Source organism: Bos taurus, chromosome 6, assembly GCF_002263795.3.
Source record: "Bos taurus isolate L1 Dominette 01449 registration number 42190680 breed Hereford chromosome 6, ARS-UCD2.0, whole genome shotgun sequence".
NCBI lineage: Eukaryota > Metazoa > Chordata > Mammalia > Artiodactyla > Bovidae > Bos > Bos taurus.
Window position 1 is genome coordinate 116653444 of NC_037333.1, and position 27739 is coordinate 116681182.

The following is a 27739-nucleotide window of genomic DNA, read 5'->3' on the forward strand; positions in this document are numbered from 1 at the left end:
AATTCCGGTTACCAGTGGCACTTCCCCAGGTTTACCTCCCTGAAATGACAGGGAGAAGCGGAAGGAAAAACCCCTGACGAACAAGGGGCTTCTGCTGACTTGAAATCCGAAGTTAAGGCGTGCCCTCTCTGGGGTGTGCAGGCTGCCTGGCGTCTGCGGGCGGCTGACGGACGTGGGCCCCCGTGCCAGCCTGGCCACGCGCCTAGGTCTGACGGAGCCCCATCTCCAGAGAAAGCAGGCTGTACCTTTGACTTTCCCACCTTCTCCCACAGGAAGGAGACGGCTTAGACGGGCACTGTCGCCCGAGGCCCTCCCTACGGCTCACCGTCTCCTCCTCCACACTGGTGCCCCAGAGAAGGCAGCAGGGAGAACGCCCTGGGTGCAAACCCCGTTTGACGTGTGTGTCCGAGGCACAAACAGGCGAGCCCCAGGAGGGTCTGCACTGGTGCCAGGCAGCAGGCAGGAAGCAGGTGGGCAGCGGCCCCCCGGCCCTGGCCCCACACGGCCGCCGGAGAACCGACCCACGGGAGGGCCTTCACGGGGACTCCCGGGACAAACCCGGCGCCTGACCCACCACCCAGGTCCTCCCCTCGACAAGGCTGCGACAAATCTAAAAGCTAAAAAAAAAAAAAAGAAAAAGAAAAAATGCACGGAGAGAAAGACAGAAAACACAGACCAGTCCAGGGTCAGAGGAAGGAACAGCACCTTTTATTTAAGATTTACAGAAAAAGTGAGCACGTTTCCACTTGGAGATATTCCTAAGTTAACAAAGTCTGGTTTGAGGAAATAAACACGGAGTACATATTTTTGAATGGAAATATAAATGTTCAAGACACACAGGAGGCGCGTTTTCTGCCGGGCTCTAAGATACATGTACAGCAGCAGACCTCACAACAGTGCAGTCCGTGGCGGGTGGGGAGGGTCCGCTGGCATCCCAGCGCGCCCCTGCCCGCGCCAGAGGCCGCCCGAGGCCCCCCGCCGCCGGCCGGGGTCTGACGCACGAGGGCGGAGCGCAGGCCGGGGTTGACGCACGAGGGCGGGGCGGGCGGCACCAGCTCCGGCTGCAGCTCCACCTCCGGGGCACCAGGGCCGGGCTTACTCGGAGACACATTCACCTGCACGGTCCCAACACAGTCCCAACGCTCAGGCTACGCCCTCTAGGAGGCCTCCACATCCGACAGGAGGCGCCGGGAGAGACCCCAGGGCCGGGCGGGGGCGCAGCTGCCCCCCACGCACACCCGCTACCTACGCGCCCTGCGGCTCGCGGCGGCAGGGACACGCTCCTGCAGGCTGGCGCGGTCTCCGGAGCGTGCCAGGGCCTTGTCAGCGAGACACCAACGGACACGTGCGCCTAGGGAACAGGCGACCTGACTGCTAGAAGCGACTCGGGACTCCCAGCAGGCCCTACGCTCGGACAGTGTTACACAGTGAGGTTCAAGTCTTTTAACAAAACCCCTTCACAAGGTGACACCACATCAGTTTGAATACAGTTACAGGCCTTGAGCAACACAGTTCATACCCGACATAACTTTTGAGTTACGCTTTTGTAAAGTGGGAGTCAGATCACTAGACGCTCGTTCACAGAGGGTACGGTTGACAAATGATGCAACGCCTGTGCCCCGGGGGTTTAATAAGCTTAAAACCAAAAGACTAATCTCAAACAGGTCTTCCAAGTTGACATCACAGTGAAGTATCAGGGTGGAATGAAAATAATTCGTTAGTCATTCATCACCTGAAGTGCTACAATGCAAACAAAAGTTATTGGACATGTGTTACAGCTACCGTTCCTGGCTGCCCCGAGCCCAGGTCTGAGTCGGGAGAACACAGCCTGGCCCTGTCCTCACATCTGACCAGGCAGCCCCCAGAGCCCCAGCAGCCCCCGGAGGTGCCCCAGCAGGTCGTGGGGCTGCTGCTCCACATTCAAGGCCGGCCCTCGTCACAGGTGAAAACGAGTCTCTACAACGTCCTGAGAACCCAGCGTGGTCCCAGCTGTGTCCCCAGCCGCTGCCACCCGAAGAGTGGGCTGGGGAGGGCCGCTGGGGAGGCCCCGCTGGCGGCTGTCAGCAGAGGCTGAGCCACCAAGCCCTCCCCACTGTTGCCCCCCACCCACTTCAGTCATTTCTGCAAGGTTCAAGATGCCCTGAATAAGCAGTTAGCACACGCTTCCAAACACGCACTAAAGAATAATGTGCAAAGACCCCACTCCTACACCAAGGCCAGAGAGCACCGTACACGGGGACCTAACACGGTTAGCTGCCTGCGGGAGACCGTCAACCTCTCGTCACTGGCAAGTCAACCAGTAGTAACTTCTACTATTCTAGGTAAAACAGCAAAAACAGTACTTAAGAGGATGAAAATCAACTTTACTGACCAAAAACCTAAAATATACAGGAGTCAACACACTTCTTGGGAAAAACACTGAAAACCAATCACAAGTTTGACAGCACTTTGAGAAGCCTTTTGTAATAAGACAGTAGTACTTCAACTCTTAGCAAAAAATCTGTCATTTAGGTTCATAATCTAATAGATAAACTGGGTCCTCAGAAATTACTTCTGTTCACAGATTTTTAAAAGCTGAGGTGATAAAACTATTGATTTTAAAAGCATAAACGCTAGTTTCACACTGAGTCAAGGCAGCTCTCATCCAGTCTAACACACACGAATCCCTGACCGGAACAAACTGAACAGTGAACTGATAGGTAAAGCAGACAGACACGTCTCAGAAGCTGGGAAGTTAGAAGCCGAACGGAAAGGAAATCAAGTCAATCCAGTCAACTCACGAAACCACAGTGATCGTGTCCGCCGCCCCCTCTCCTCCGGGAAATGGCTGCTCTCTTGCCCAGCTGGGCCACACTCCCCTGCCCGAGCCCTCCAGAAGTGCCCGGCAAGCTGGCACTGCCCGACCAACGGAGGACACGCCACACTTAAAGCACTCACACTGCTACTGAAAGGGACAAAGCCCCAGCGCTCCGTCTGCCACAGCGGGGCCAACGTCCGCTCACAGCCATCTTTGGGGAGAGAACCCTAATTTTAAGCTCATACATGGACACCTTGTATGTTTCTGGATCTAGATATTAACCAACAGCCTGAGTTTTCTTCTTTACACCATCTCTGAGACTCGCTGGGCGTGAGAGCTGCCCCGGTCTGGCCAGGCTCACACGCTCCCGGTCCTGCACCGAGGCGAGCAGCTGGGCCCAGAGACCCAGGGGTGGCAGGCCTCCCCCTCCTCTGCCCTTCCTCCGCTGTGTCCAGCTGCTCCCATCCAAGACCTGGCCACCAGACCTTTTCAACTGGCCACCCTTGACCCCCATCCTGGACCTGAAGCACTCCGCCTGGAACATTCCTATGGTTCTGCATGGACTTCCATGAAGACCACAGCGCTGGGCCTCCCAGAGACCACTTGGGGGGCAGTCTAACCCCCAAGTCTGTGGAGTGGGGTGGGGGTGGGGCAGACACGCCGAGCGAGAGACAGCCTCTGCTGGGCGTTTGCTCTCAGCTGGGAGGTGCAGCGACTCGAGGTGCTGGAGAGTGGTGAGACGCAACCTCCCCTGACCCTCACGAGGATGCCTCACGGAAAGGCAGAGAGGAGAGGCAGCCTGCAGATGCCAGGGCCGCTGCACTACAGTCTCAGGGCCCCTGCGTTTCTGGAATGGCCACCACCTCAACTTCTGGACATCCAGACACACATCCACCTCTGGCCTCCTACTCTGCCAACACAGGTGTGGTGAGTGGAAGGGGTGGTCATGGCAGGGTGCGCAGTGTAACCAGAGTCACCTCAGCAACAGGCAGAAACAAACAGCAGAACTGACTTCCGGAGTGAGGACCGCCCACGTCACACAGCACGCCGTCCACCTGCACTCCCGCACACACTACTGCTCGTCTTTAAGCCCTCTCCAACCTGGGGCCCCTTCCACTCAGCTCCTCCAGAAGCCAGAACGCCCTCTGGGGAGCTCGGCTCCCCCAGCACCCCAAAGCGAGACGCCACTGTGTCCGGAGCAGAACGATGCAGACACAGCTGCCCTTCCCCCTGGCCACCATCCCGACGTCCCAGCCTCTCTGCCCAGCCGAGGCTCTCCGTGTGGCCTCACGCCTGCTCCGTGCACCCTCCCCACTCCGCTGATGCAGACTCCGTGCTGCTCGTGGGGCACACCGAGTCCTCCCCATCAGAGGAAGGCTCGTCTGTGGCCAACTGTGGTGGCAGCTGGCGGGCTGGCTACAACTCAAACTTCCTCAAGCTATCATCTCACGTGAGCCTCTTAACTCTGGTCACAGGCCTTCCAGGGGGGAGTTTTACTCTGGGTAGAGGCTTTTTGGACTAGGTCATTTTTACCCTGCTGTTTTTTGACATTTTACAATTTAGTGATTAGTTCTGAGGAATCCTCCACCGTTCCTTTAGGAGCCACGTGACCACGACCACCCTGGAGGCCCACGTCCCACTATGTCTGAGCAGGGTCACCGGCCAGCCACAGGCCTCGCCGGAAGCGGGGCCATGCCCAGCACGTGCCGCCTCTGGGTCTACTTCAGCCCCATCAGCATCGTGCAGGCCCAAGGACCACTTTGCATGCCAAAGCAAAATGTATACTTTTGGATAAAAATGGAATGATGATGATTTTATTATTTTTATTGTTATAACCATTATTGTCACAATAGCGAACCACTAAGTCCTTGCAAGGCGCCAGGCACCCCGAGTGCTTTACATGCGGTGCATCACTTAACGGTTTAGAATACAAGCGTCAGTGAGAAACTCTCGTTAAATGTAAGACACATCTGAAGCGTCTACTCAGCTTGAGTCGAGTGCTACGCGCCTGGTAGCATGAAGAGCCCCCCGCCTCTGTGAGCTGATGGGCACGGAGGCCTCTCCCCACCATGCAGACACATGGGCCCCTGGGGCACACCAGGTGGCCACCCAAGACTGAGACATTTAATGTGATGGCTCGTGTTCTACAAAAGCAACCGAGGGAGAGGTGGGTGTGAGTAACCTGGTGACGGGACTCCTAGAGAACAGTTACTGAATCAGGAGATTAAATGGTTCACAGCGATATTGCAAACGACAGTTTTTCCTATAAATTTACTACAGCTAGTGTCATAGTAAAACTGTTTAGTAAAAAAAGACAGAATCAAAAGTCTTCCTGCCTTTTATGTTGGAGGTTAGTCTGCTATCTACAGGGCTGGACATATCCCATTAGCAATGACCACAGTCGACCAGGACTCTTTCAAGTGTGCTGCTTGTTCTTTGTTTTTGAAGGTACAGATGCTGACATTTTTTTTCAATAAAAACTCAGAAAGTTATGAACTAGAGGAGAAAAAATGACCTCTAACAGAGTGAACCCCTTCAGTGTCCTGTCCTTGTCTCAGGCCCAGGACAGCCCCTGACCAAGGGCACCCTTTCGACCACTGGATATGAACGTGTTTCTGTTATGAGATGAATGTGACTGGTTAAATGGCCTTGATTAGGTATCTTACCTTGGTCTTAAAATTTATGTTTTCTTCATTGTATGTGTTATTAATACCAGTAAAAACAGATTATCACACATCTTCCGTAACTGCCTGTGAAAGGAGTACCACTGAGTGTGCATGACGACACGCCGCCTGCAGCAGACATCTCGGAAAATTACGTCATGTTAAGTGCAGCACAGAGCAGCCGAGTTCAAATCCAGCTTGGCTGATGTGGCTCCCACAAAAGCTGTTACCATGAAGGTGAAAAAAATAAGAATTTGCTCTACTAAAGGAATAAGAAACGAAATTACAAAACACTCATATCCCATTAACTCTTCCCAGGCCTCTGCCATGCAAGCACGTGACTCCCATCTGTCCTCCTCGAAGACCCAGCGCTGCCATGGAAGGACCGCTCTGCCGTGAGCCTGACTGGCCACACAGTCCTGTTTGAGAGGTGTTTAGACCGCAGCACGACCCATAACACCTGCAGACACCAACCCTGTGAGAGCGCCTTATTCTAACAATGGCAGTGAAAGGAGAAACTGCAAACATGCAAAGGGCACGTGACCCACCCTGAACGGGGCCAGGCGAGCCCTGCCAACAGCAGCCCAGCGGTCACCCAGGGCCCACTGGAACCGGAGCTGGTTGTTTCGAGGGTTTCTTCACATACTACACTGCCTCTCGTGCTTAAAAAAGGCACTCTGCCTGGCAGACACTGTGACTGCACACTGGAGTTCAGCAGTGTTAACACAGACACAGACAAGCCTTCTAGCTCACCTAAAGTGAATTTTAATAAATGATACAATTCTGTAAAAATGAATTCTAATGTGAGATTTATATATGCTGCACAGAAGTGGCTGACAGAGAAAGCCTGGTAATCTAAACGTTTTTATGTGAGAGAGAGAGCGCACACTATGGAATCTGTGTATCACCTTCGAAGTGCAGAACAGTGTCTGTGTGTATCATCTCAATGTATTTAATACATGATATATAGGTATTCAATAACCTATTTACTTCTGAAGTTCCAAAGAATTAAAAATCAATTAAGTCTATTGACTGTAAAATGCTCCGTCAGTCTTCCCAAGCTCAGACCAGATGTCTCAGCCAAGGAGACGAGGATCGCCCTGGTCCGAAGCAACCCGGGGCCCCTGATGGACGTCCTCCCCTCCGCCCACGGGCCTGGGGCGCTGCTCCAGGTCCGCACCTCTGACCCACACGCCTCATGACAAGGAACAGGACACAAGACCTCGGTGGCCTCGTGAGTTTCTGTTGATGGTATGTCTCAACAGTAGAACTAAAAAAACTCTACCAAATAAGTGAGCCAAAGTATGAAACCAGAAAAATTCATTAAAAAGTTTTTAACAAAACAGCTAACTGAAGAGACACTGTCTACAGAACTGAAGCTTGTAGTGTTCCTCTTCTTTAGAACTGCAGATCACCTTTCACTTAACGTTAGGATACTTGGACAAGAAAAACAGGAAAAAGCTTTGTACGGAGCCTGCCTTTTCACTTGTCAGTCAGCTCCAGGGGCCCCGAGGCAGGCTACTGCCGTGTCTGGAGAAAGACTGCGTCACCTGCGCTGGCTCAACGACAGGGAGCCCACACAGGCCTGCGGGCACCGTCCCAGCCCTGCACTCCCCCGGCTGCCCACCAGCCTGAATGCATGCAGAGCCCTCGCCCCAGAAGGCCTGCCCGCCTCTAATGGGCACAGGCACCAGAGCGTCCCCACCATAGCCCGCACTGGAGGCCACGTCAGCAGTGCCCCCTGCTGACCCGCCTGCTGCCTCAGAGCCCTGTGCCAAACAGCCACAGTGAGCGTCTCTTCAAAGACGTTCTAGAGACAGGACTCACGTCCACCACGAGGAAAGGACCACAGGGACCAAGGTGAGCGGATGCTGCACCTGAAAATAAGCTCCCTGGGCGGTCCTGAGACGGAACCCCAAACTCCCCCTGCACAGAGAGACCAGACCTCCATCTGGAGGCTGCCTCCGTTTTGCTTTTGGTCACACAGAGAGGCAGGCTCGACGGTGCTCGTGGTGCCGCAGCCCACGGGTGTGAGAGCCTCCAGCAGCTCTGTCCACAGCGCAGGCCACCAGGCCCACAAAGGAGGGCCACGGCCACGGCAGTCCTGACTCACCGCACCTTCAAGCACTGAAGAACACTCCAGGCTAAGTATGAAGCTGGAGGCCCGCGGCCACGGACACACAGGGCCTGGGCACAGCGGCCCGCCCTCCTGGGGGTGGCTGCCCTAGGCCCGCAGGGTCAGGTCAGGCCCGTGTGGAACATCACAGACCAACATCTTGAAGACAGGTTCCAAGCACAATAAAATGCATCCATCCTGAGTGCAGCCACGCATGTGCACCACACGCCGGGCGTGTTTCCACATGGAACACACACAGCCCAGAGAACCTATCTCCCATCATCAGCTCTGACCTCTACCCCACTTCAACGTGGGCAACTACACAGCCTCCGTGTGAGTGCGTGCTGACCACCCTCATTAAGATTTTACCTCGTTCTCAGTTAAGGACGCGGAAGGAGATGAGCTTTTGCTAAAGGTGAGGGTGGTGGCGGCCGCTGCGGGGGCCCGGTGGCGCTTCTTCAGGGGCTTGCAGGCATCAGACAGGTGTTTCGTGGCTGTAAGATAATTTTGGTTTATAAAATAAAGTTTGAAACCTTAAACCTTCAATCTCCCTCCTGCTTTCAAAGTACCCCTTTAATAACTGAATTTCTAAAGATGAATTTTCTGGGCATTAACTTTTAGCTATAGGACGATGAAGGCTGGCGAGCTGGGCAGTGAACAGCCCGAAGCTCAGCCTGGGCCTCGCCAGCCCACCCACACCTGGTGCTAGCCCCCTTGCCCGTTTCTCTGCGGCCAAGCCCAGACAGGCCATCTCACCTACAAGAAGTGTAGAACATCTCCGAACATAAGGCAGTCAATGTAACCACAATACCACTATCACACTCAAAAGTATCAATTCTATCATCAAATGTCCACTCTGTTCAAACTACTTACAAATACCTGTTTTGCTTTTGTAAAAAAAAGTCTGTTAAATTAAGTTTTAAAAACCAGCATAGTTCTTTATAAAATAAGTAAAAGAGTCACTTTCAATCTTCTCTTACTCTGAATTTTATTTTCCTTTTAAATTAAGATTTGGAGATGGTAAGCATTCTTCAGACAGATACATCAAAAACATAATTAATGAAAAGGTTAAAAAAAAGTGGTGGCCTATTCCCCTTTATCGCTTTGAGAGCTATTTTCCCCAAATATTTTAAGCTAGTTTTTTCAACACATAGAACAGAGATAATTAGTCATCACTTTCACTGTAGCAAATACGCATGGAGAACTTGGTACTAAACACAGTGGAATTTACCGCAACAACTCGTACCATCAAGTCACAAGCCTAGACATTTCTGATTTGAATCACCTTTCAAGTATAACTTGAAACTGAAGACAATAAAGCCGGGTAGAAGTCAGAAGAGCGGCTTGGGTGAGCAGCGGCCGAGCACTGCAGCGACTTCCCACCACAGCAAGGACCCTGTCGGCACGGGCGCCTCCTCCCAGCTCAGCCTGCAGGCCCGGCCTCCCGCTCACCCACCGTCCGCGCCTGCAGGGAGGCTCCCTGAGGATGGGGCCGGTGCTGCACCCCCAGCCCAGACCGTGGGCCTGGCAGCAGTGCTGACCACATTACCTGCCTGGCTCTTCAGTGAGGACGCTGCCTCAAGGGCCTTGCAAGAGGTCGTGCGGGCTGTTTTGTCAGTGATCGTCTCTCTCTGTTACAAAAAAAACAAGAGAGAGAAAGGGAAGAAGGAGGGAAGAACAAAGAAAAAGCAAAGAATGAAAGAACGTCTCCAATGGGAACCAACACGGGGCTGGAAAGCCGTACCGCAGAAACGCTCCTGGGAACACAGGCTCCGCACAGCTGTCCTGCGGCTGCCCATCGACCCCTCTCCATTCACAGGGGCCGATCTGCACCCCTCCGGCCACCCCACGCACATGGAGAGCCTCCCGTGGGGCCTCCTCGGTGCACTGCCCACCCTGCCCTCAGAATGGAGCGGACTGACTCAGAGGCAGCCACCCTCCTGCTTGAGGCCAAGCCCAGGATAACTCCACCCTCTCACTGATGGTTTCCAGTTCTGAGACCAGCTCCAGATAAAGCTCACACACAGAGACCGTCAAAAAGCACATTTCACAATGGAATAGCAAAAAAGAATGAACACGCGTCTAGCGTTCCAATTCAAACACCGTGGTATGGACAGCACCGTGGCGCCGCTGCCCCAGGCCACCCGCCGCCCAGGAGGCCGCCGATTCCTGGGCACACAGCCCGGGGCCCAGCGACAGGCGCAGCACACAGCACGCGCCCTGGCCGCCCGTGCTCAGGGCACACTGGGGATCACGCACGATGTGGCTCAGTGGGCTTCGTACAAACCGAACCAGCACCACCACTCTTTTCAAAATCATGCACTATTTCCTGAGCTGCTAGTTAGTAAATTTCTATCTAGCTACTTCATATGAATTTTGATATTTCAAATGTCTGGGGTCACACTTTTAGGTAAATGATTTACACGAAGATTCCAAAGCAACCAGTGTCTGCATGGCGGCCAGTAAAGGACCACTTCCAAGGCAGCAGCCAGAGGAGACTCTCAGCCCAGGCCCCAGTCACTGGACACAGGAGGATCAGCGCAGGGGTCACCTGGCTCATTAGCTGGCTCACTGCTGGAGCCGACAAGGGCCCTGGAACAACGCTCTCCGAGCCAGAAGAACAGGGCGGGACCTGCCTGCTCCCTTGAACTGCAAATACACCTTTAAAAAAATAAGACAGATGATGGGGTGGCTACACTTCTGTGCTTGAGCAACACATGAGATTTATTTTCCATTCTTTGAAATAAAGCAATTAAAAAAAAAAAAAGCAATAAAAAGAACAACTTCTCAATTCACATCAGTGAAAGACAGTTTGGGAAATTCCCTGGCAGTCCGCTGGTTCTTCCACTGCAGGGGTCTGGGTTCAATCCGTGGTCAGGGAACTGAGATCTCACATCCCACCACAAAAAGACCCCACAGGGTGCACAGCACAGCCAAAAAAGACAGGTTACAGTTACACTCAGAGTGATGAGTCAGAGTCCAACTACCCTGGAAGAGCTACCACTAGATAAACACACGCTCAGCCGTGAGGTACGAAGCCTAATCTCGCTTTGTGACGATACTACCTGGGTCCCGTCACAGAGGGCCTGGCAGAGCCCGAGTGCTCCACACACACAGGCACCAACGCCGGACACGCAGGCCCGGCTCCCCGAGTCCCTGAGCCTCGGTCAGCTCTGTGTTCCTCCAGGCCCCAGGCCAGCCCTGCCCTGGACACCACTGGCCCCTGCTAGAGCAGGTCCTGGGGCTGCCTTTACATCGGTGCCTTGTTGCTGCATCAAACTGGTCTGCACAGCCTGCTTAGTACCCCTAATTACAGAAACAATTGTATGAATTACTAATAAATGGGATGGGTTCATAAAACCTATTTTTAATGGATATTTCAACTTCTTGAAAAATAACATAGTGGACTTTGACGTTCATCTGTCAACTCAGTATTTACACACAGACTGACACAGTCTTCACGGAAGAGCCACTTTAAACACACGCTTCTGCTGACTCAGAAACACCCAGTGCTGCTCAGTGTTCAGACCTGCTGGATCCCCCGGCAGACAAACGCGTGCTCTGCTCAGCGGCCTCCGGGAAGGAGCTCCCCAAGGACCCCCGCGGCCCGGCCCGGCGCGCTTACCTTCCGCAGGCCGTGCCTGTCAGTCCTGAGCCTCTTCCTGGGGGCCTCCTCAACTTCAGCGTCTCCGCGCAGGCCCTGCGTCCTCTTCGTGTGGCTCCTTTTCTTCCCATTTAAGTTACCTTGGGGTGAGGATGGGAAGCTGACGTGAAACCCTCCCACAAGCCGCCCCCGGGGGCGCCGAGCAGCCACTCAGTGCGCACAGGTGCAGGTCCAGCTGTGACAGGCCCCCCGAAACCCTGCTCGTTTCCGGGCCCCAGGGTCACAGGTGGAGCTCTGGGCACGTCCCACATGGCAAGCAGAAACCCCGATCTCGCCCAGGGGCGAGCACCCTGCTATCTGTTACACAGCGTCAATGTACCCAGGATTTTCACAAAATCCTTCGCTTATGTTCAAAGACTAGTGGAATTTAAGTCGAACTTAAAAAATATAAACAACTTGCTACTTTTAACACATTTCCTTAAAGAGGCATCTTAAGGAAAACACTCCACATCCATCTGCAAACTAAGCACTTTCTAAGCACATCACAAACTAAGCACATTTGTGGACTGTGCACATTAGGTGTCCCCAGGGAGACCACCTGACCCAAAACTTAAGGGGTCCAAACGGCACTGACAGAAAGGCAAGACGTAAGCTAAGAGTACAGGTCTAGAGAGAGGGCTGATCTGAGCACGCCAAGGTCTACTCAATGCAAACCCAGGACCTGCGTGTGCAGGACCGCATCACAGAGGTTCAGGGTTTCCTCCCACCAGCATCCCGTGGGAGGGCGCTGTCGCCCTCAAGCCCTGCTGGGGCCGCAGGGTGCAGTGGCCAGAGGCTCAGGCCCCTGCGTCCCGAGGCCCTGCTCAACGTGCAGGCCCGACAGTGCTCGCGGAGAGCCACGCTGGAGCGCTGGCCTCTCCAGCGCTGGACCCAGACCGGCTGAACTGGCCAGAGTGGCCTTCACTGAGCTCTGGGCCAGCACAGCACCAGGTGGCCTCAGGGAACACCAGGAGAGGCCCACAGAGCCGTGGCTGGTGGGGCCCACCAAGCTGCTGCCTGACTGCAACCAACAAGGGCCAAGGTTGGCCTGAGCTGCCAGGACCCCCTCAGGACCTGCATGCCAGGCAGAGAGCCCCCAGGGAGGTGAAGTCACTGTCCTTCCCCATCAAGGGAGGCTCTCCCCTCGCCAGGTCGTCTCTTACAGAAACAAGCAGAAGGGGCACCTGTGAGCCCAGCACCGATAGGCCAGGACCGCGGGCACTGCATTCTGGGCGTCAGCCCCGCGGCCCCTGCGGGAGGCCTCGAGGCTGGCAGAACAAACACACCAGACATGCCAGGGGCAGGGACCGCGCCTGCCAATCACTCAGACGGTCCTTGGTGACACAGCAGACGATCAGGTCACGCTCACTCTTCAGGGGTGAGGAGACTCTGGCTTCAATAAAACCCACCTCTTCTTAAATCAGCAGTCACTGAAAAGGGACCTTTCCTAGATTTACATACTGATGAACTATCCGGTAAACTTTCTGCTTTTTAAAAAAAATACACAAATCCTAAACACCCTGCTACTCTCAACTGTAGCATTTGCAACCAGCCCTGCACACATGAGTGAAGCTCACTACTGGTGTCACTGGACGGGGCCGTGGGGGGCGAGAGTCTGCCAGCCAGGGTGGGGTCACTGGGGCACACGGGAGGGCGGCGCCCTCCTCCTGAGCTGGCCTCCAGCCCCCATGCACACGCCCTGCACCTGGCCTCTCCAAAGCGCCTCAGGAGCGAGCCTCAAGAGATGTAGGCCTCTTCTCCATTTTCAACTGACGCCCAAACACGCCCACTTATGTCCACATCACGGGAGTCAGTCCCCACCACGGGCGTCCAGCACGTGGATGGCACGGCTGAGGCTGTCACATGTGTCCCCAAGCTCAGTGTGAAGCTCCATGGCGAAGGGGCACCATGTTTCTTCACAGTGACAACCAGAGGCTGCCCACACCCAGTGCCAGGCCATGGCCAGCCTCCTCACCCGGTGAGCTTCCAAGCCCACAGCCCTGCCCCCAGGAGTGTGAGGGGCGGGAGCAGGCCCTGCCAGGAGGCCTGACCCCGGCCCGTCAGGCATGCCTCCGGCCCTGGAGGCCACACGGGCTGCCTGCCTCCCTCACATGCCCACCGCGTGGCTCTGGTGACACCACGCTCAGGTGGCTTTATCACGACCGTGGCACGCTGGGCAGGCCTGGCAGAGGATGCGGGCACAGAGGCGCCGTTACCAGAGTCTTCCTCGGACTGAGGCGGAGCCACGAGCGCAAACTTGGTGTGATAGCGCGCCTTCTGCTTCTCGTTGAGCATGTTCCACTGCGACGCGAGCAGCTCCTCAATCTCCTCGGCAGAGGCGTCCGGGTGCTCAGCAACCACCTGCGGGCACAGGAAGGGGTAGGAAGAACCACAGGCACACTCATCTCCGCATCCTGGAACCACGTCCCAGAAGAGCTCCAAAGGAAAGCGGCGTCTACCTGACGTCGTAACCCACTGAAATCGGGGCTGGTGGGAGTGAGTCAACTGTATCTGTATAAACACAGGAAATGATAAATGACGAAAGAGAAGAGTGCACTTTCCCTACATCAGCCGACGACGGGCGCCTTACGACTTCCCAGCGCCCTGCAGAAGCCGGCAGCAGGGTCGCAGAGCACTCCGGCCCTGCAGGGCCCCAGGGAGCCCCTTCCCAAGGCCTCCAGGAGCCCCCACCCGCACTGTGCACCCCGGGCGGGGAGGAGGCCCCACCGCCCGGTGACGAGGGGTGAGGCGAGTGGGCAGGGCCACAGCCCCTCCACCCCGCGGGCCCCGCTCTGCTCCTCAGAGGTTCCGTGCATGTCTGTGCGCCCCATGCTGAGGACCACACGAGAGGCCACTCACTGCAGCCAGAGCAGCCCCAGCCCACCTGGTACGGACGCTCAGGAGCCGAGAACTGACTCCACACTGGTAAACACTGACACTGACCAGGGTGTCCCTGGCAGGCCGACGCTTAGGCCTCACCATAGGTCAGTGAAGCAACGACCGTTCACTCTGCCCACGGGCTCACGAGGATGCCACCCCACACAGCTGCCACAGGAGTGACGGCATCGGTCAAGCTGGTGCCAGTCTGCTACCCCCGCCGCCCTGCACCCCCCCCTGCTGTGGGGCCCAGCCACGCAAGAAGGGGTCACCATGCCAGCCTCACCAAACACGGGTGCTCATGAAAACTACTGGCAACGGGCCTGAAGTGTGGTGCGCGCTCCACGGTGACCACCGCCCTGCTGGAATAAACTACCTCAGACACACAAGAATGTGCAAAACCAGCAGTCACGACCTCCCCAGTGAGCCAGCCGCGTGGGGCAGGGTGGGCCAGGCCGGGAGCGCAGCAGATGGAGTCTGAGAGCAGGGTGAGGAGGGAGCCACTGGGCAGAGCCCAGCCCGGGCCACATGCCCGCAGTGGGGAGGCAGGCAGGGAAGGCAGTAGTCGTCCCGGAGGGAGACCTCCACAGCCGGTCAAGACCAAGTTCAGCGGAAGCGGCTCCAGAAGACGCCTCAGGAAGGGCTCAACCACACACTGACGGGCTCAGGGAACCGAACGGCTGCCGACAAGCTCGATGGGAGGCGGCACCACTGGCTTGCCCTCGCCGCCCGAGGAGCAGCAGCAGAGCACACAGCCCGCCGCCCCTACCCTCAGCCTCCTCCCAGCCCGCTCTGCCCCCCAGGCCCTGCCCTCTCTGCTCCCTCCAGACCTTCTAGAGGAAGGAGGGCGCCCCCCATGAGCATCTCAGGCCAGGGAGCCTCCCTGAGGGTCTCACCCCCGGAGCCGAGGAGCCCATCGGCCCCTGAGACAGTGCCCACCCGCCCTCCGAGGCTCCTGCCCGCGCACGTCCCCCCACTGCAGAGGCCAGCGGGCGGCTTCAGGGCGCCCCTTCCGGCGAGGCTCGGCCCCCTGCTGCCTGGGTCCCTGCACGGTCAGCAGGGCAGAGCACTCCCTGGCCCTCTTCAGCACCCAGAGGGCAACAAGGGCGGGGTCTGCAGCTCGTGTCCCCTCGCCCAGCCCCTCCATCACAGTCATGGAAACCTTCCCCTCCTTGGAAAAAGGAAACATGGAAAGCCAGGTACCCACAAGCCCACAGCACAACTCGAGACCCCAGAAGTCCCTTGGAGAGGCTCTCCCGTCCTCAGCCTCCACACACGTGTACCCTGGAGAGCCTCCTGCTGTCTCAGACTCGAAAAAATGCTCCAGGGGCCCCCAAGACTTCGTGTCCAGGGCGTGGAGGGCCTCCGCCCTGGCCTGGGGATCACCTGCTGGGGGGCTGGCCTCCTGCTGTGATGGCACCCCCCCCCACCCCCGCCACACACACACACACACACACACACACACATCTACTGGAGAGACCACCGGCAAGAAACGGAGGCCCCACGGGCACCAGGATGTGGCACCTTGGGGAGGGTTCTCGGCCCCAGTCCAGCCCTCAGGTGACGCAGCCCCACCAAGCTGACATCTTAAAGCGACCTCACGAGAGACGCTGAGGTGGAACCGCCTGGCCAAGCTGCTCCTGAAGTCCCAACCCACAGCCTCTGAGGTCATCAGTGCAGGTGGTTGTTTTAGGCCACTGCGCTCAGAGGTGACCTGTTACAAAGCAGCAGGCACCCAACACAAATGTGCACCCAAAGAACCGAGACAGAGGCACTGCCACCTCTAAAGCAGCTGTAAAATCCAGGGCAGATAGAGTGGGAAAAGATCCTTTAAAAATCAGAAACTGTGCTGAAAACATCTGCTAATAAAACTGCTCCTGGGGACTCGCAGGTGGCCCAGAGGTTCAGAACCCGCCTTCCAATGCAGGGGGCAGGGGCTCAGGCCCCGGTCTGGGTGCTGAGGCCCCGCAGGCCACAGGGCAACTAAGCCCGAGCAGCACAACTACTGAGCGTGCGCCAGAGACGCCCGCGCACAACTCAGGCCCCACATGGCCAAACAAGCAGATCAAAGCGCCACGGACACTGGCGCCCTAAGCCAACGTTCCTCGCGGGAGGCCTGGAAGCCACATGCGGGTGCCGCCCAGCTGCTGGGGGCCACGCCCCTGGCCTGGTCCCGGCAGAAGCCTTGGCCCCGTGGACCCTCGTCCTGCACGCTCCTGTCCCTGGCCTCAGGGGGAGCTGGACTCCAGGAGGAGCCAGGGCTGCACGGCCAACCCTAGCCTGCTGCACAAAGACTACTGGGCACAGCGTGTAACAAGGAACGAAAACCACTGCAAGGAGCACGGCCTCTTCTTCACCTGCAAGAAGAAAGTTGGAAATTGCTTTTTTAAAAGAGCAGCAAGTGGCGACCAGATGTCCTTAATGGGCACAGTGACTCCAGAAAAGGAGACTCCACCCACTCCATTCCTCCAGGGCCGGCCACTGGTTCATTAACCACCAAACAAAAACCACCCTGGGGTGCACGGCCACTCTCCACAGGAAAAGAGCACCTAGAAAAGCCAGATCCTTCTACACGCTGGAGTCAGCAGTTTGGTGCATTCAAGACCAGTGTCACTTACTACAGAAGCAGCACAGCACACCTGCAGGAACAGGCAAGCACCATGCTGACAGCACCAGGCCCTCAGAGCCGGGCCAGCCCCGCGCCCGCAGGAGGGCAGGCCTGCGGGCCCCACCCGGCAGAGGCAGGGCCAGGCGGGCGTCTGGGTCTGCTGCAGGCCTGACTGTGGCCGCGCACCTGCAGTCTGGGGTAAGCGTGCACTAGGGTGCCCACAGCAAAGCTCTGGAGGGATGCTCAGACCAGAGAGGCTGTGCAGGGAGCTGCAGGGCTCCCTTACAGGAGCTGCAGGGCTGTACCCATCAGCACCTGCTGGAGTGGTCAGCCTGCTTGCTCTCAGCACATACCTTAGTGCTAGAAGGGTTGACTAAGAGCAATTTGGGTCCCCACAGCAAAAAGGGTGTCCTCTGGAAAGCGGCCCGAGGTCTCCCTCATAAACTCAGACGAGTGCACGTTCTAGGGAGATGCAGACTGGGAAGCGGCGCAAGCGCGGCTGGGGGGCAGGCTGTCACGGCGGCACTGCCTGGCACCTGAGCAGGCACAGGTCTGGATACGCCCAGCCTCTGTGGACAGATGCGGGAGGCAGGGAGCGGGCAGCGGGCGAGCGTGCTACACTTTCACACTTCGGCGATGGGATCTGAGGGTCCCTATCCTGGACGTGCAGCAAGGCTGCCTTCACGACTGAGGAACACTGCAGGAGTGGACCACAGCCTGCCGGGCCTGCCAGAACGTCTTACAGCTCTCAACATCGTGCTAGGGCGAAATTTCTCTAGGGCAAATCCCTAGGGGTGAAATTTTAAGACAAAAAGAACGTGCATCTTCAGTCTCACTAGATATTGCCGAATTTCTCTTGAAACTAGACGTAAGCAATGACCCTCCACAGCCGTGCACATGGGTTCCCACTGCAGCCCCGGGCCCTTGGCCACAGAGGTGCTGGCTGTGCGGTGGCCGTGATGTGTGGTCCCTGCCGCCTCAGGCTCAGCAGCCGGTCAGCTCACTGGCACCTGGGGTCTCCTATGACCTGCTCTTCTCAAAGCCTCTCCCCTTCCTCCTCCAGGACTGTCCTGAGCTCTGCACACGCAGCTCTCGTTTCATTTTAACAACGTTCCTTTCCAGTTTGTGAACTGTTTGGCTGAAGAAGCCCTCCCTCTCCTAGACTGACAGAACTCTCCTCCTGGAGCCACTGAATTCTGAAGTCCGCAGTGTGGGCCAGCACCGGTCCTGAGCGGGAGACCCACTGCTGGCAGTAGGAGCGCTTCCTCTGTGCAGGGCCAGTCCTCAGGCCGAGCTTCCCTTCCAACGTGGCTATGCTAGCACCTGCTTAAAAAGGCAGACACTCCTGCTGGGAGCTTCCCCGGAGGACACTGGACTTAGGAGAGGGGGATGACAACTTTAGCTTCAGGACAGTGAGCCTTCCCATTAATCTCCACTTAGGTCGGCTGAAACATCAGTCGTTTTTCTCCAAAGTCATATCTATTTTGTTACCTTCCCTCCTTGCGGCCTCACGGACACGACCCCGTGATGCTCCAGCTCCCCGGTGCTGGGCTGCTCCGCGTCACTGTCTCCCCCAGGGCCGGGGGCTCTGCCGAGGGCCTCCTCTTGCTGCTCGGCCATGCTTCCACTGCATTTAACACCAGTGGTGGCACAAGGGCACCCTGCCTCGTTCACGATCCGAGAAGGCGCTTCTGAAGTATCCTCAACCGTCATGATGCTAACTGTTTCTGAAAATCACCCCTCAGCAGACCCTGTCTACTCCTGCCTGCTAACTTTGTATCAAAAAGCAATCACGACTAAGGACCTCCCCAGGGGTCCAGGGGTGAGGAGTCAATGCTCTCACTGCCAACCACTCAGGTTCAACCCCTGGTCACGGAACTAAGACCACAAAAGCCACACGGCGTGACCAAAAAAAAGCAATGACTTTTATCAAATGTTTTTTCTCCACCTACTGAGGTGATTATTTAACCTGCAATGACGAATCATAACAGGCGTTCTAATATCACACCTGCCTTGCAATCCTGAGAAGAGTCCCACCAACCCACTCATTTCAAGTAACAGCAAAGAACCAACGATACCGGCCTGAGCCCTTCAAGTGGAATCGAGACTTGACGATGTCCAAATAAGCTCAGTTCACTCTACAATAAGTGATTAAGAAAACTAGTCAATGGAGAAGGAAATGGCACCCCACTCTAGTACTTTTGCCTAGAAAATCCCATGGACGGAGGAACCTGGTAGGCTGCAGTCCATGGGGTCACAAAGAGTCGGACACGACTGAGCGACTTCCCTTTCACTTTTCACTTTCATGCATTGGAGAAGGAAATGGCAACCCACTCCAGTGTTCTTGCCTGGAGAATTCCAGGGACGGGGGAGCCTGGTGGGCTGCCGTCTATGGGGTCGCACAGAGTCAGACACGACCGAAGCGACTTAGCAGCAGCAGCTTGCCTTTAAAAAATTATGAAGATGGAGGATAAGTCAGTTATTGCCAGAGGGTAGAGATGGTCACATATAGGACAAGATTAAAGGGGTAGCATGATGGAGATCTTTTGTGGTGATGGAGTAGGTCTGTATCTTAATAGTGGTAATGGTTACACAAAGCTATTTACGTGACAAAAATTACATAGCGCTATATACACACTTTCTATCAATGTAAATATCCCGGTTTTGATATTTACGTAACGTGTGAACTGTGGGAACTGGGTAAAGGATCCACTAGACCTCTCTATACCACCTTTGCAACTTTCTGTGAATTTTAACTGTTCAAAATAAAAAGTGCTTTTTAAACATAAATAATACTGATGGTGAGTGGATCTGAGAACTTTTCAGACTGCTATAAGAATCTATTAATTGACCTCTTTGCAAGATACACCCGTGAATATTTCTATGCTTGGTAACTGAAAATCTTGCCCAAGACACCTCTTTGGCAAAATTCTAGGCGTATTTCCTCCGTGCTTATGCTGACATAGCTTATAAAGAAATAAAAAACATAAACCGTTAAAAAAAAAGAAAACTAGTCAAATGTTTAGCCACTGACAGCAGGCTGCCCTTCACACACCACAGCAGCAGGTGCCAACACGCTCAGGCCCATGGCAGCATTAGGTTCCGTAAATCCAATCTCGCACCACCTCTTGGAGGCTTCTGGGCTGCCTCCTGGGGAAGGCACTAACCTGGGCTGGAGGTCAGGGTGAGGACAAGCTTCTAGCAAAGAGCAGCCCACCTCCCACTGTCCCTGGACCTTCCCACCATAGTCAGGAGGAATATTCTAGAGCACAAAGGCAAGGATCTCTGCCCCCAAGGGTTGCATTGGCTTCCCCCTAATGACACTTGCCCCTGAGACCCGCGTGTACAGAGGCGCACTATGGCCTGGCCGACAGTGCTGGGGGCCGGGGCCGGGGCTGGGGCTGGGTGCTGAAAGGACGGGCCTCACAGGCAGACCCCTGCATTTAGCACAACCCCTTAGAGCCATCCCTACACCGACCTCGTCCCTGTGCTTCTGACAGAAGACCAGGAACTGGGACGCCGCATCGCCCCTCCGGCTCCTCGGGGTGGAGGCCGCAGCCTTCTTCCTGCCGGGGGGAGATCCCGCGCCCCTCCTGGAGTCGGCCTCGGCCACCTTCTGCGGTGTAGCCCGCCCCGGCCCCGGGTCGCCGGGGAGGTTCTCGGTGGAGCTGGACAGCTTGGCCCTCCTTCTCCTCTTGACAGGCGCGCCCTCCTCCCCCGAGGACTTAGGGCTGTCTGCAGCTTCTTCCTCGACTCCTGAGGGCTCTGCTGCTTCTCCCAGCGACTCTACAGCCACGCCCGCCTCCTTGGCCACGTGGGGGTTGAGGCGGAGCTGGTCCCCCACGTAGAGGAAGGTGAACTTGGCTTTCCGCTCCTCCACCGCCATGCGTGCGGCGGCCTCTGCCTGAACGAGGCCCATTTCCCACTGGGCCCTCAACTTCCCTGAAATGGGTTTCAACAGCTGCAAAGAAAACATGAGACACATGTAAGTTTCATCAAACAAACATTAAAGATTAACTCACTTTAAAGAAGGATACTTTTAGAATTTCAGGTAAATTTAGAAACCAAAAACTATAAAAACCAATTAACTTGAAGGTTTTAGAGTTCAGACCAGTATAACTGTTTCTTGAAATTAGAAATCAATTGCAATTACAACAAATACTTATATATAATATCATATATAGATATGTGTGTGTGTGTGTGTGTGTGTGTGTGTGTGCACGTACATAAAGGAAAACAAAACTTAGAAAAACTATCTCTGGGAGTCATCAGGATAAACCATGCGTCTAAACAAAGTTGCCGTACTGTGTAACACAGCGCGCTGGGCAAAGAGAGCAGTGACAGACATAAGAGGCCATTACAGTGTTTCAAGCAACCACAAGTTCAAAACAAGATAAATAATTAAGAATAAAAATAAAAGTTTCGTCTAAAATTGTACTTAAGGAACATCTGTCACCTTAATTTTCTCAGCTTTCGTGGGTGCCTGCTTGGCACTTTCCTGGCATAATTTTTCAAACTGTCCTTCTCCTTCAAAAGCTACAAGGCTCTTCTCAAATATCCAAGCTCTTTCTGGGGCATCACCAAAGAACTGTACGTGATACTGGCGTGCACTCTTTTTCTGACCTAGTTTTTAAAATAAAATGTTAGAACTTGAAAGTTAGAATTTGGGATGAAATTAGGCAAATCTATTAATAATTACTGATATCAAGTTAGGAGTGGCTTTGAAGTCATTTCACTTGGTGCTGTTAGAATCCATTAACCACAAAATAAATCCTTTTTTTTCCCGACCACACTCTATAGCAAAAGGGGAAATGCGTTCGGGAGACTCAGGGCTCAAAGCTGGCCAGGAAAGACCCCTGACCAGGTTCACAACTCATCTCCCTCCAAGAGCCACAGAAGAAGACACTCCATCAGTCAGAGTAGAGAGGACACCAGCCAGGAGGCCGGGCAGCCGTGAGTTCAAATCCCAGCCCCCCGCCCTCACCACGCTGGGGGCTGGGGCAGCTCAAGGCCACGAAGTGCCCCCAGATGCTGAAGAAGCCACACCCCCGGCCCCTGTCCCCTCACACAGGACACTGGACACGAGGCAGCAAAGCGCACTCCCCAGGGAACCAGCACACCACAGGAAACCCTTCCCGTGTTGTCTTTGCCCCCAAAGCTGGAGACTCCCTCAACCAGGCGACCACTAGCCAGCCAGCGCCTCTAAGACAAGCCAACAGCTCCCCCTACGGGCCGCAGGCAGCTGACTGCCGTCCTCTGGAAGAAGGCCCAGCGCAGGCACCCCAGACCCAGAGGAGCCTCTAACAGAGTCCAAAGCACACAGAAGCCAACAGTCTCTGCAGGGCCACAGACACCACACCAGGAGGAGGTGGCGCTCGACAGAGAAGAACTCGAGTTTGCTGTCAGAAGAAAAGAACGAGAGAGAAAGCGCCATTTGATATTTAACAATACCACCATGAAAATAAATAACTGGCCTTCCAAAGAGAAAAACAGAGAAACTCATCAGAGAATTTACCAAACACAGGAACACGTGTCAGAACTAACCCCTCCCAGCACCTCACCCAACACCCAGGTCCGGGCACATCTTTGGGACAGTCGAGCTGCTGAGGGAGGGAGAGGCAGTTCCATGTTCATGAAATGACAGAGAACAGCAACTCTGGATGCTTGAAGGAAATGCAGTAATACCTTCAAAATTCTGAGAACTACGTTCAACATAAAATCCCACACCCAGTCAGACCAAAACTCGAGTGTGACGACAGCTGCACCCTTTGAGCCCAGGATCTCAAAGCGACCTCCACCCCTTCCTCAGGATGCCAAAAACCATGCTGCAGCAAAACAGGAGAACTGACTGAGAAAGAGCACAGCGTGGAGCCCAGAAACGATCGGTAACCAAGGAAAGCATCTCACGGAGTCTCAGGTGCCTGCCGGCCAGTGACAGTAAAACAGGGGGAAGTGGGGCCCGTTAGCGCGAGGAAGGGGAGAGAGAAGGGGAGAGAGGCCGAGCGGAGGAAGAGGGGAACGGCCGCATGGGCTCTCCACGGAAGAAGAAGGCAGGCGAACACGAGATCCAAGCGGCAGAGGGGAGGCGGGACTCGCACAGAGCGGCCCATTTTTACCCCCAATCAGGGAAACTCACCACATGACAGGATGAGTTTTAAAGACAGAAGAATAAATACTTGAAAAAATTTAAGCTAAATGGCAATGAACTATACAATTTCACAAGAAATGCAATAGTTATCTCCAAAAAAAGACAAAAGGTTGTACAAGAAATAAAATGCAATTACCGAACACAGCTGTTTTTCACTGAATGATATTTACATGGTCAAAATTAAATGAACACTTATGTTTGATGTAATAAAAATAGTGAGTTAATTATATGGGAAGAATGGAAGGGAAAGAAACAGGAAATGATTGAAGAGATCAATCTTCATTTACCATAACAGAAAGTCAACAGAAAATATCTAATGATAAAAGAGTAGCTAAAACCAAAAGAAAATGCTTAAAGAGTTAAAAATAATGACTTCTGGGGGGGCAGGGGACTATTTTTCACTATTAATCTCTCAGGACAATTTGACTTGTTTATAAGTGTGTATACCTCTTTTGATTTTAATACAGCTAAGATTCAAAACTATGTCAAAAGATTTGTGACTTCTTCCATTATTTTAGTATTTCAAAAGACCTCTTGATCATGAAAATGAATATAGATATATGCCATAGCATTTGCAGAATTAAGAAAAATGTTATAGTATATATGATAAAATAATATGAACGCACATAATTTTTTAAAATAAATAGCTAAAGACAGTAAAAATGCTCCTTACATGTCAGCTAGAAAAAAAAAAAATCAGAGAATATGACAGGCTGATCCCAAGCTTATAAAATTAACATTTTTTAAGTTCTTTTCTGCTCAGAAATGTCATAACAAACATAACCCAACTTTCTCTTATTTTTAAGGTTTTTTCTAAGCCATCTGAATTTCATTTTGGTCCAAATTGAGAGGAGAATCCCTTACTCTCTTTGACCACCATAACTAACCAACTGCCCCACCACCCGTTAGCAACCTTGGATTTTCATCCTGTGTAAGTTGGAGGAAAACATTGTTCACTAAGGCCCCACCCGCCCTCTGTCCTGAGAGAAGCTGGCCTCCACCACGAGCTCGGGCAGTTTAATGTTGTGCTGAGTTCGCTTCCTCCCCATCACGGCCCATCAGGCGCAACGTGGACCCTGAACCTGGGCGAGACCGAGCAGACCAGAGTCTGCTCCATGGGAAACAAAGGACAAGGGTGGCCAGGCCCACATTTCCTGGTTCAGTCCCTTGGGGGTCACCGGAACCCCAGAACAGGTCAAGTAGAAACTGACAAAAACTCAAATAGGAAAGGGCACGTCCACCACCACAGCGGGAAACCCTAACTCACCTCTCTTCCTAGTTGACAGAACAAGCAGAAAGGAACAATCACAATATCAACTCAGAAGGTGAGAAAGTCAGATTATCTGTAGTATTTTCAGAAAATGCTGGAATTTACAAATACAGCAATGAGGGCTCCTTTCTATATAACACAGAAAAGGCAAGAATAAGAGCCTCCACACAGAGAAGAGGCGGACCTGACGCCCCAGTGTCTGCAGGGAGACCAGCAGGACCCAGGTACACCAGGGAGACCGTAACGTTCCCAGGCTCAAGAGAATCCAGTCTTCTTAGGTGTAATACCCAAAACACCAATCATCTCCTGATTCCAACCTAGAGGGTCAGGCCTCAGAGCTGCTGGCTTGTCCACGCATGCCCTGGAAGACAGTCACCAAGACAAGTTCTGCTGCTACAAATGACAAAAACGCGGTTAGATTTGCAAAGGAAATCTGAACTCTCTAAACAGCTGTGCTCTCTTCCGCACACAGATTCTACTTCAGTTTTTACAGCTCAAGTGTGGGCTTCCCTGGTGGCTCAGTGGTAAAGAATCCCCCTGCCAACGTAAGAGACACAGGTTCAATCCCTGATCTGGGAAGATCCCACATGCTGTGCGGCAACTAAGCCCAGGCACCATAACTACTGAGCCTGTGCTCTGAGCCCACGCGCTGCAACTCCTGAGCCTGGGCCTCCAAGCCCGTGCGCCACTGCAGTGAGAAGCCCGCATGCTGCCACCAGAGAGGAGCCCCGCCTCCCCACGCCTGGGGAGACGCCTGAGCAGCAAGAAGACCCAGCACTGCCAAAAATAAATGAATACAATTATTTTTTAAAAAAAGCTTAAATGCGTTGCTACCGATTCAGGTTCAAGTACTCCTGTAATCCCAAGTATGATAAGTAAAAAGCAGCACATACAGAAAGAGAAAATCGGGGGTGGGAATCAGGAGCAGGCTGAGGGAGTTCCACCTTACAGGAATCAAAAGGCCTTGCTTCCCAAGCCCCTGCTCGGCCAGCTCTGCACCCGAAGCCACCCTCCTCCACGCCGTCTTCCCAGCAAGGACTCCTGAGCCTCAGGCCCGCCATCCCAGGTGCTGCAGAGGGAGGGGGACAGCGTGCCAGCAGACCCGCATCACCCTCCGTCCTCTGCCTTCCAGGCCTGGGACACAACCAGAACCCAGACCTGGGCGGCCACACACCACTCGCTACTAAAAGGACCCAGGCTTCCTCCGAGGAATAGCTGGTTCAAGGACCGGGGCAAAGAAAGTGTAAAGGGAGCCCACAGTGTGGTTAGTGTTTACACACGTAAGAAAGCGCTCCAAGACAGATGGAACCAGGGCAGGAGCACACAGCTGAAAGGGCCCCGTGGGCTCCCAGGGGCCACATCTGGAACAACGGGAGCATTAAAGAGGGTGAAGACTGCAACATTCAATATCTAAGGAATCTCTTAGGAGGGAGCTCACCTTCACAGGAAAGCGCCAGCTCCTTAACCATGAAAAGAGGATAAAATGGAAAGCAGCATTCAGCAGACCAGTGGATCCTCAGGGAGGACCAAACCTCAGAGGAAGGCAGTCAGGGAGCCGGGCCCCGAGTGCAGCACTGGTCAGCTACCAAGACAGTGGCCAGAGCCCACTGGACACCCTGGTCCACACCTCGTGGGCGGGAGCCACGGCATAGGCCAGCCCCACAGTCTCACAGGTTCCTCTAACCCCTTCACTTTCCAAAGGTCATCTGATTCCCCTTGCAACTCATCCTGGCTCTCAGCCTTCTGAGATGCTTTCCAAACGCACACTGTCAGTCCTCTGAAGCTGACCTGTGCTGACCAAGGCTGCCTCCCCTGCAACCCAAGACAGTTCCTAGTGAAGCACACTGTTGGACTGAACCCCTTCTTTCAAGAAGGTCTCAGTGAAGGGCCAAGTCTGGGCCCTACCTGCATGGTGTTCGCCTGACTCTGTGGGCCTGAGTCTGCTCACAAGGCCAGGGCTGGGGGTCTGCTCTCGCCTACAGGGGCTGGGAAGGCACCCTGACTCAACCTCAGGGTGAAAAAAAGATCAAGTACATGGCCACACTGGAGCTTCCCAGGAGATCTAAGCAAGGCCCCAAGAGACGAAGGGTCAGTTACTGATGGGCCACTTTCTCACATGCAGGCGGGGTACTGGCCTTGTTCCAGGAGGACTCCCACTGACAAGTCAGGGTGAAGTGTCAGGATGGGTACAGCACCCACTCAGATGAGCTGGCAAAGGGGAATGTATTTATATACAAAAGAGAGAGAGAGAGCAGGTGAAACAAAGCATTTAAGGGTTGGCAAGTCTAGCTGAGAGTGGATGACATCCACAGCACTGTTCCACTCTGAACAGTGGGCTTGAAAAACTTCTAAATGGAAAAAAAATAATAATAAACAAAATATTTCACATGAAAAACAAGACAAGACAGAATCCAACTGTAACCACTTGGCATTAGGAAAGTTGGGGGGATACCTGGCAACATAAATATTGGAAGTTGGCACAAAATTATTAAAATTAAATCACCAAACACAAGGATTGTGCAGGGGAAATAACTGCGCAAACAGCAATGTTTTCAGGAAGAAGCCCAGAGGTGACCAGGGGAGAGGGGGTAGACACAATACAAACTCTGGCTTTAAAAGTTAAAAAAAAAAAAAAGAGGATGATGATAACATCTGAGAGCTCACTATCTCTGGGCTAAGACCTTTCCCCAAAAGTAGTGTTATCATCACCTTTGTCTTTCATACTCAGGAAAGACACCCTAATCATCTCTGGAGCTTAATGACACTGCATAGCAGCTTACTACAGGCTGAGCCGGGCCCCGGCAGCCAACTCTCCAGAGTCTGCACCTCAACCAGGAGGACATGGCTGCCGTTCCTTAAGCAAACGTGCAGAAGTGCTGAGCCGGAGCACGCACACCAGTGGAGGTGTGTCAGTCTCACTCAGAGACGCTGCTCTCAGTTCAGTTCAGTCCAGTCGTGGCTGACTCTTTTCGACCCCACAGACTGCAGCACATCAGGTCTCCCTGTCCATCACCAACTCCCAGAGCTTGCTCAAACTCATGTCCACTGAGTCGGTGATGCCATCCAACATCTCATCCTCTGTGGTCCCCTTCTCCTCCTGTCTTCAATCTTTCCCAGCATCAGGGTCTTTTCCAATGAGTCAGTTCTTTGCATCAGGTGGCCAAAGTATTAGAGCTTCATCTTCAGTATCAGTCCTTCCAATGAATATTCAGGGTTGATTTCCTTTAGGATGGACTGGTTGGATCTCCTTGCAATCCAAGGGACTCTCAAGAGTCTTCTTCAACACCACAGTTCAAAAGCATCGATTCTTCGGTGATCAGCTTTCTTTATAGTCCAACCCTCACATCCATACATGACCACTGGAAAAACCATAGCCTTGACTAGACGGACCTTTGTCGGTAAAGTAATGTCTCTGCTTTTTAGTATGCTGTCTAGGTTTGTCATAGCTTTTCTTCCAAGGAACAAGTGTCTTTTTTTAATTTCATGGCTGCAGTCACCATCTGCAGTGATTCTGGAGCCCCCCAAAAATAAAGTCTCTCACTGCCTCCACTGTTTCCCCATCTATTTGCCATGAAGTGATGAAGCTGCTGCAGACTATAGAAATGACTCAACCCTAA

General features: G+C 53.9%; 1 protein-coding gene across 9 annotated transcripts in view; it reads right to left on the minus strand.

The window, feature by feature from the left end:
• The window catches only part of NSD2 (nuclear receptor binding SET domain protein 2), a 79468-nt gene that overhangs the window by 12884 nt on the left and 38845 nt on the right, over positions 1 to 27739 (minus strand). For 8 of the 9 annotated variants that reach the window (XM_024993749.2, XM_059887842.1, XM_024993750.2 and 5 more), the window contains 6 exons: positions 21161 to 21327; positions 20183 to 20665; positions 13436 to 13580; positions 11202 to 11320; positions 9126 to 9207; positions 7946 to 8070 (listed from right to left, as the gene is read on the minus strand). In XM_024993749.2, coding sequence (XP_024849517.1) covers positions 7946 to 8070; positions 9126 to 9207; positions 11202 to 11320; positions 13436 to 13580; positions 20183 to 20665; positions 21161 to 21327 — 1121 coding nt within the window. Of the gene's footprint in view, positions 1 to 686; positions 5684 to 7945; positions 8071 to 9125; positions 9208 to 11201; positions 11321 to 13435; positions 13581 to 20182; positions 20666 to 21160; positions 21328 to 27739 lie in introns of those variants that run through there. The other variant, XM_024993752.2, reaches the window with a different exon arrangement.